General features: G+C 52.0%; 1 protein-coding gene across 3 annotated transcripts in view; it reads left to right on the forward strand.

The window, feature by feature from the left end:
* CLUH (clustered mitochondria homolog) overlaps nucleotides 1-8245 on the forward strand; it is a 41297-nt gene that overhangs the window by 18028 nt on the left and 15024 nt on the right. For all 3 annotated transcript variants that reach the window (XM_017730908.1, XM_017730907.1, XM_008631066.2), the window contains exons 2-10: nucleotides 858-1054; nucleotides 2585-2756; nucleotides 2918-3061; nucleotides 3266-3393; nucleotides 3975-4129; nucleotides 4930-5055; nucleotides 6160-6307; nucleotides 7027-7119; nucleotides 7366-8060. In XM_017730908.1, the coding sequence (XP_017586397.1) occupies nucleotides 881-1054; nucleotides 2585-2756; nucleotides 2918-3061; nucleotides 3266-3393; nucleotides 3975-4129; nucleotides 4930-5055; nucleotides 6160-6307; nucleotides 7027-7119; nucleotides 7366-8060 (1835 nt within the window). In that variant the 5' untranslated portion in view covers nucleotides 858-880. The remainder of the gene's footprint in view (nucleotides 1-857; nucleotides 1055-2584; nucleotides 2757-2917; nucleotides 3062-3265; nucleotides 3394-3974; nucleotides 4130-4929; nucleotides 5056-6159; nucleotides 6308-7026; nucleotides 7120-7365; nucleotides 8061-8245) is intronic.

Genomic DNA, 8245 nt, shown 5'->3' on the forward strand with positions numbered 1-8245 from the left:
GGGGCCACCAGCGTGGCGGGCTGGGGGCAAGGGGTACTCTGCCCCCTCCCAGAGTTGCTATCAGCGGCTCTTTCTACAACTTCTCCTGGAAGCCCCTTAGTCCTCTTTAGTGTGGTCCCCAGCCTGGTTCAGAGGATGTAGGCTGCTCTAGGAGACTGGCAGCTTCCTAGATCGTATCAGCTCTCTGACACTATCCACTGTGTTGGAAAAGAAAACAAACCATTGTGGATCGGTGAGGTAGGTGCAGAGAGCTCCCAGCCCTGTGACGCACCTGTCTAAATGAGCACTTAAAATGTCGTCACCATTTTCTTTAATAAAATTGCTCAGGCAAAGCCTCGCCCTGGCACCATGGGATCTCTGCAAAGTATTTGGAAATGCAGAGGGTGGCCAGATGTGGGCAGGGGTGTGGGAGCTGTTTGTGTGCCTGTGGAGTAAGTGGGCTGCCACGTGACGCAGCGGTGCCGGCAGCTGCTCGCCTCCTCTCCCTCTCTGCTCTTTAACTTGTCAGTGCAGAGGTTACAGCTGCCTCCAGGCCGCAAAGCACCACACACCCTTTTTTTCTTTAATTAAGAGGCTTTTTAAGACAGCTCAGTGTGGTGTACACTGACCCATCCTTCCTGCTCTCCTTCCCTCCCCTCTCTGCACATGGTTTGTGGAAGATGCAAACACCACAGGCGAGCGAGAGCACCTTAATAATGCTGTGAGGAAAGAAGGGGAAGGGCCTGGCACACCTCTGTCTAGTAAACAGCAAGTGCAGAATAAAACCCTTCCTGCCTTTTAGCCCCTGGCCGATGTCCGAGCCAGCCTCTGCAGTGCCTCGGAGAGGACCCTGTCTAAACCCTTCTCTTCTTGCCCAGAGCACCCGTCTGGCGTGGCACTGATGAATGGCAGCGGCCTGCATGACAGCCTCAAGGGCGAGAAGGATGCCAGGCAGAATGGCCATGAGGAGGCTGACCCGGGAGACGATGGGAATGACCAGGAGGTCATCGTCATACAGGATACAGGATTTACTGTCAAGATCTGTGCACCAGGGATAGAGCCCTTTTCCCTGCAGGTACCTGCCCTCACCACCTGGGGAAGGGAAAAGAGGTGGTGGGAAGTATTTGAGCCGGATCCGTGCAGCCAGGCAGGCAGGGAAGGAGGCAGTGCCTGGGAAGGCCCCTGTTAGCCCCCACAGTCTGGACAGTACCTTCAGGCTGCTCACAGCTCCCTGACCTGTCTACCTTCTGACCAGGACTAAGTGGAGAAGGGTGCAGCAAAGGGTGGAGGGTGCAGGAGAGAGAGTGCCTGGCCAGTGCCTTTGAGAGAAACGAAGGAAGAAGAGACGTGAGCAAGAGGTTGCCTAGCCCAGGCCTGCCTGGGCATTGCAAGGATAGGGAGGGTGTTTCATTCTGGATCCCAGGTGTGGAGCAAGGGAAAGGAGAACTCACTGAGGTGTAGCTCTTTGTCCGTCAGAGGGGCTTGGGCGTGGAGCTGAGCACAGGGAAAACGGCCTTCCCACTTCTGGGCTGTTTTAAAGAAGTGTTGTGAAAACATGATTTCTGGGCCTGACTAAGGAAGGGAAAATCCCTTGCTTGCTCAGCAGTTATGACATGATGCTCCTGCAGGCCAGCCTGGGTTTGGTGCAGTGACAGGTGCTAACACAGCTCAGGGAGCTCAAGCACCGGCCTGAAGACCAAGGGAACGATGCAGTCTCCACTTCCCTCTGCATGGAGAGCTCTGCCTCATGTCATATGGGCAGTGACGTGCCACCAGATCGGGATGGGCTCTGACCGGCCTGGTTCATGGTCCCATTTAGCTTGATACTTCACCAAAAACTATTTGAATGAAGTATCTCTAATTTTGGGGAGAGGCATCTGGAATCTAAACCCAGTGGGAAGTTCTGATCTCCCCAAGACCAGGAGAGAGTGCAGCAAAATCCCATCCCCTGTGGAAGTAGCTGTGTCTCAGACTGGCTTTTTGTCTCCTTAAAATCCCCCCGGCTGTTAGTTTTAATAGGCTAATAATAGCAGGCCGTGTTGTTTACAGCAGCTTATGTAAACTACCCCGAGTCCTCCAGGTTTTGGAGCAGTGTCGGCAGTGCTGGAGCAGAGCAGGGAGGTGGGGGAGCAGCCCCAGTGTTCCAGCCAGGGCGGCTCCGGCCTCAGCTGGGCTGTGTGGCACTGGCACAGACACGCCACACAGGGAGGAGGAAATGGGCTGTTTTCCATGTGCCTCATTCAAGGCCTCACCACAAATGTGGTGTCAATGGATTAAGGAAGAACCCTCTGTTTCCCCCGCCACCTTCTATTCCTTCACTGCCCTCTGTCACCTCTGTCCCATGCCACGTGCTCGGTGCAGTGCCTGGCTGTGACATCTCTGGGTGCCAAGCCCTGCGGGGTGGAACTCAGGGGGCTGACCCTGCTAGAGGTGACAGTGCCCTCCCAGCAGGAGCAGAAGTGATCTTCCTGGAAAGGGAGGTAGAGTCTGCCTTTCCAAGCCTGGAGAGGTCTGAGAGGCTCTTGATACAGCAGCTGAGGGGCAAAGTTTGGCAAGAACATGGGGGAGGGTAAAGGATAATTGTCTGGGTTCTTACCTTCTTAAGGTTTCTCCTCAAGAGATGGTGCAAGAAATCCATCAAGTTTTGATGGACCGGGAGGATACCTGCCATCGGACCTGCTTCTCCCTGCAGCTGGATGGCAACGTCCTGGATAACTTTGCTGAGCTGAAGACAATTGAAGGGCTGCAGGAGGGCTCGCTGCTGAAAGTGGTGGAAGGCAAGTTCCTTCAGACTTGGGAGGGAATGAGTGAGGGTTTTCTTAGGGAGTGATTTTGGCCACCTGTCAGGCCTTTCCTGTGGTTCTGTTTTGAGACCTGTGTACCAAAGGGGTGAGCAACTGTGTAATTCCAGTTTCTTTCCTCACCTTTTGCTCATCAGAGCCATACACAGTGCGAGAAGCCAGGATACACGTGCGCCACATTCGGGACCTTCTGAAGAGTCTCGACCCATCAGATGCTTTCAATGGTGTGGACTGTAACTCATTGTCCTTCCTGAGTGTCTTCACTGAAGGAGACCTGGGAGGTATGGGTCAAAAAGACTTCTCTGGTGTGGTCAGGGGTTTCATTCCCTCACTCCTTGCTTAGTTAAACACACAGTATCAGCTGTCCCGTGTCATTTGGGAGTGCAGAGAACACTTGGAGCACTTCTGCATCCCTCCTTGAGTGCTGACTGGAGGAGGGAATGCTGCACTTTTCAGAACTGACTTTATGTCTCTGTCTGTTCTAGACAGTGGAAAACGGAAGAAGAAAGGTACCGAAATGGAACAAATTGACTGCACCCCTCCTGAACATATCCTGCCAGGTAGCAAAGAGAGGCCCCTGTGTGCCCTTCAGCCCCAGAACAGAGACTGGAAGGTAGAGTTCTCCTGTGTCATTGAAACAGCTGTTGGCACATTCCTCACAGCAAACTGGTGGTCAGGGATTGAAACCTGAGTTGAAGTGGACTTTGGGATTTGCTCTGCTTGGTGCTTAACGAATGCTGGCATAGCCAAAAGAATAAAGTCCAGGAGGCTGGTGTGCAAAACACTGGACATGGAGTCTGGACATCTGCAGAGTGTGGAAGGGCCAGACTTGCTGGGATGGGTGGCAGAGAAGGGAAAGCAGCATTCCACTGCAAAGTCCTGGAGGCAGGATCTGCAGATCACTACAGATTGCCCTTAGCTGCCATTTGAAAACAAGTACAGCAAGAAATCCATACCCTGTGCAGCCCAAAGGCCCAGGGTGTCTGTTTTCACCCATGTCTTGCGGTGTGAAAGGCAAACTAGTGGACTGCAGAGGGCTCAGGAAGCTGTGCTCTGGAGACCAGGTGCGTTTGTAAGCTCTGTTTCTGGAATCAAGCAAGGGCAGCAGGTAAAAGGGATCTGGCGTGTACGTTGAATGACTTAAAGAAATTAATTCCGGCTGACAGGAGTTGCTTCTGTTGTGTTCTACTGTAGCCTTTGCAGTGCCTAAAGGTATTGACAATGAGTGGCTGGAACCCTCCCCCCGGTAACCGGAAGATGCACGGGGACCTCATGTATTTGTACGTCATCACGGTGGAGGATCGGCACGTCAGTATCACTGCCTCCACTCGGGGATTTTACTTGAATCAGTGAGTAACTGAGATTCCTCCTGTCCTGCCCTGCAGCAGCCAACTGGAAAACAACTCACTAACAAACAGTTGCAGCTTTTTTTTTTTTTGTCTTTGGCAGAAACAGCCTATTTTAATTTGCTGCTCACATGGGTTGTGGGAGCTGCTATACTGGATTGGGCTGTTCAGTTATGCCTGGTGCCACTTCTCCGCAGTGGCTAAATGCCTGATGCTTTAGGGAAAGTTTAAACATCCCATAATGTCATCAGCTACTTAGAGCATTTTGAGTTGGGAGGAAATTCCTTCCTGACTATTGCAACTATCTCATTTTGCCCTAAAGCAAATGCACAGCCTGTCAGAACTCCCTGAGCTGGGTGCAGATTTGACTAGAAATAATTTCTTTTTTTTTTTTAATGGTAACTGAGAGAGGCTGTTGTGGCTGTGCCTGTTGGAGCGGCTGTGCTGAGGGGGTTCTCTGTTAAGCAAAAGCACCTTTGGTGTGTTTGGGAAGTTCTGTGAAATGAGTCCTTCCCAGCTATAAAAATAGAAGCCTCTCTTGATCCTGGGGATGCTGAAGAAGGTCTAAATTAGAAAATCATCAGGGCCAGGTACAGGGTTACTGGCTGTTCCATGCGGGGAGCCTGGATAGTGTCCTTGCTGCCCATCTGCCTCTTTGCCCCATGGTCTCCCATTTTGCAGGCAAAGGCACGTGGTGCAGCCTTTGATACCGTGCAGTATGAAGAGCTCTCAGTCATGTTCCTAGGGTGTGGGAAGTCTCAGGTATCACAATGGCTTGTGACTTTCTTTTTTTCCTCTTGCAGGTCTACTGCATACAACTTCAATCCCAAACCTGCAAATCCCAGTTTTCTCAGTCATTCCTTGGTGGAACTACTTAACCAGATCAGCCCTACCTTCAAAAAAAACTTCTCTGCCCTGCAGAAGAAACGGTAGCGGTGCTTCTTCCTCTCCAGTTCCTTGAGCAGCACGGAGCTGTCAGAGCTGCTGTGCCTGTCTGTGGTGTTCAGCACAGCAGTGACAGGGGCCAGTGGAATCCCAGAGTCCCAACCAGTATCCACTGCATGATTCCTCTTGGCCTGTAGCTCCCCAGTGTCTCTTGCTTACAGCATGTAGATTTACTGTTTCAGTTCTGCCTGAAGCAAAGGGGGGATATGACAGCACTCTGCTGCCATGGGAGTCTCAGTTCTGGGGCTTACCTGGAATGCAGGTGTTCTGTCTGTGCTGCAGACTGAACACGTGGGACAATTTGCACAGTGGGAGAGCGAGCCTGGAGCTGGGCTACAACGTTTGTGCAAAGGGATGCTGTGGGTGCACTGCCCAGCTCCCTGGGCAGCAGAGTTGTCGTGGAGCATGGCCACGAGCTGCAGCAGCACTGGTAACCTGAGCAGTCCATACTTCTCCCCAGTCCACAAAAGAGACTGAAGCATAAATATCAGTGAAAGTAACACATGAGGGCTTTGTGTAGGCTTCCTGTGGAGAGAGGTTGGTTATTCTAAACATGTCTGTGCATGTTAATATTCTGTAATTTCCTCTAGCTCCTATAATAATAACACAACAATAAGGCATTGTTTGATTCTCCCGTCCTTGCTGCAGGAACCATTTGTTCTGCTGCAGGACAGTGGGTCCTGTGCAAAAGCCTGTCATTCTTCAGAGTCACTTAATGAACTGCCTCGGCTCAGCAGGGTGTGGATTGACAGGTACATTGTGTGGCTTTCGGGAGCTCTGCTCCTGCTTCATTAAGGAGATGAAAGTGACATTAGACAAGGGCTGAAATTAGCAGTGGCCTCCAGCCACCACTGTGACTATCTGGCCATTTAAAAATTACTGTACTATATTGCTTCTTTGACCAGAAGTAACTGCAGATGAGCCCCCAGCCCCTGCTGAGAGCAGATTACACGAGAGACCCTTTGGCAGTGCTTGGGTTTCCACTGTAGGGCCTGTGAGGACCTGTGTGAAAGCACAGGGAAAATTCTCTTGGAATAGAAAGGATTCTTCCTTTGGAAAGTGTGTAATTGTTGTTTCTCCCAAACTAGGGTTCAGAGACACCCTTTTGAGAGGATAGCCACTCCTTTCCAAGTGTACAGCTGGACGGCTCCGCAAGCAGAGCACGCCATGGACTGCGTCCGGGCAGAGGATGCTTACACTTCTAGACTGGGCTATGAGGAGCACATACCTGGACAGGTATTGGTCTGCCTTTGCCTGACAACACTGGCAAGGGTCTTGCTGCCAGCTGTGCCAAGAACAAGCTAACTTCCAACAAGTAATCTCTGGTATTTGTGGGAGGCTTTTGCTCATCAAGGGAAAACTTGCAGGAGTCCTTGTTCTTCACAGGGCCCTTGACTACAGGGCCTGTGCTGCTCAGGCTGTAGCTCCACGAGCACAGAAACAACTGAGAGGAGCAGCTTCTGCTCGGATGTTTATAAATTCCATGTCCTTTCTCTGAAGAGTGCCACTGCGCAGGAGGCAGACTGCTCCCTCGTGCCAGTCAAGCCTGGAATGGCTCTTGTGTCTCCGAACAGAATGTTCCAAATGCTTCAGCTGCAGCTTTGTAGCACAAAGTGGTCCAGGGCAAGAATGGCCGGCTGTAGGCAGGACATGCCTGCAGTGTGACCACAGCACTGGCTAATGACACCTGCACCGTGCTGCCCCTTCAGTGACACTGCCCTGCACTGGCTGGGCTGATGCAAGATCTGTCCCAAACTGCTGTTGAATAAAGTCCACTCTCGAGGTGTGTTAGTTCCTGCTGCTAAGTCACTTCCTCTGAGCTCCACAGCAGCCTGAACTCTTGCCCCTTCCTCTCCCTTCTCTCCCAAAATACCTAGTGAAGCAGGAATTCTGCCTTGCCAGCCCCTTCCCACACAATGCGTTGCATCCCACAAGGCTTTCCCTCCCTCTTTCAGACCAGAGACTGGAACGAGGAGCTGCAGACGACACGGGAGCTGCCACGCAAGAACCTGCCTGAGAGGCTGCTGAGAGAACGAGCCATTTTCAAGGTAACTTTGGGATATGCAGGGAGCTCCTCACACAGCCCCTTCTCTGCTGCCTGTGTTCCAGCTCCTGGGGCTTGTATCCAAGCCACTAGCCAGGCTCACAGAAGTAAAAGTCAGTGGACCTTCCTGCATGCTGGAAGGCTATTAGGAGGAGAGGAGCAAAGGAAAAATTTGCAGGGAGCTTTGAGAGCGGGGTGCTGGGAGCGTGGGGGCCCATCCTGACCCAGCTTTGTCTCCACGTGCCTCCAGGTTCACAGCGACTTCACTGCAGCAGCAACACGAGGTGCTATGGCCGTCATCGATGGCAACGTCATGGCCATCAATCCCAGCGAGGAGACCAAGATGCAGATGTTCATCTGGAACAACATTTTCTTCAGCCTGGGCTTTGACGTCCGTGACCACTACAAGGACTTTGGTGGAGACGTTGCTGCTTATGTAGCTCCTACCAATGACCTCAATGGTGTGCGGACCTACAATGCTGTGGATGTGGAAGGGCTGTACACGCTGGGGACTGTCGTGGTGGATTACAGAGGTTACAGGGTGACGGCTCAGTCTATTATTCCTGGCATCTTGGAGCGGGAGCAGGAACAGAGCGTCATCTATGGGTCAATAGACTTTGGCAAGACAGTTGTATCACACCCTAAGTACCTGGAGCTGCTGGAGAAGACCAGCAGGCCGCTGAAGATCCAGAAGCACAAAGTTCTCAACGACAAGAATGAGGAGGTGGAGCTGTGCTCCTCGGTGGAGTGCAAAGGCATTATTGGCAATGATGGGCGTCACTACATCCTGGACCTGCTACGCACTTTCCCTCCAGATTTAAACTTCCTGCCTGTTGAAGGGGAGGAGATGCCAGAGGAATGTAAGAAAATGGGGTTCCCCAAGCAGCACAGACACAAGCTTTGCTGTCTCCGGCAAGAGCTTGTTGATGCCTTTGTAGAACACAGGTGAGCAGAGCTCCCCCCTTCCTCCACCCGCAGCTGGTGATGGTTCCAGTCAGGACCTTGCTGCACTGTCCTGGGAACAGCCCAGCAGAGCTCCCAGAAGTGAGCAGTATTGCCCCATTTCTTGGCTGTGTAAATGCAGTTATAGGAACTTAATTAACAAGAGGTGAGAACAGCAGAGATTCAGA

Source organism: Corvus brachyrhynchos, unplaced genomic scaffold (assembly GCF_000691975.1).
Source record: "Corvus brachyrhynchos isolate BGI_N302 unplaced genomic scaffold, ASM69197v1 scaffold283, whole genome shotgun sequence".
Lineage (NCBI taxonomy): Eukaryota > Metazoa > Chordata > Aves > Passeriformes > Corvidae > Corvus > Corvus brachyrhynchos.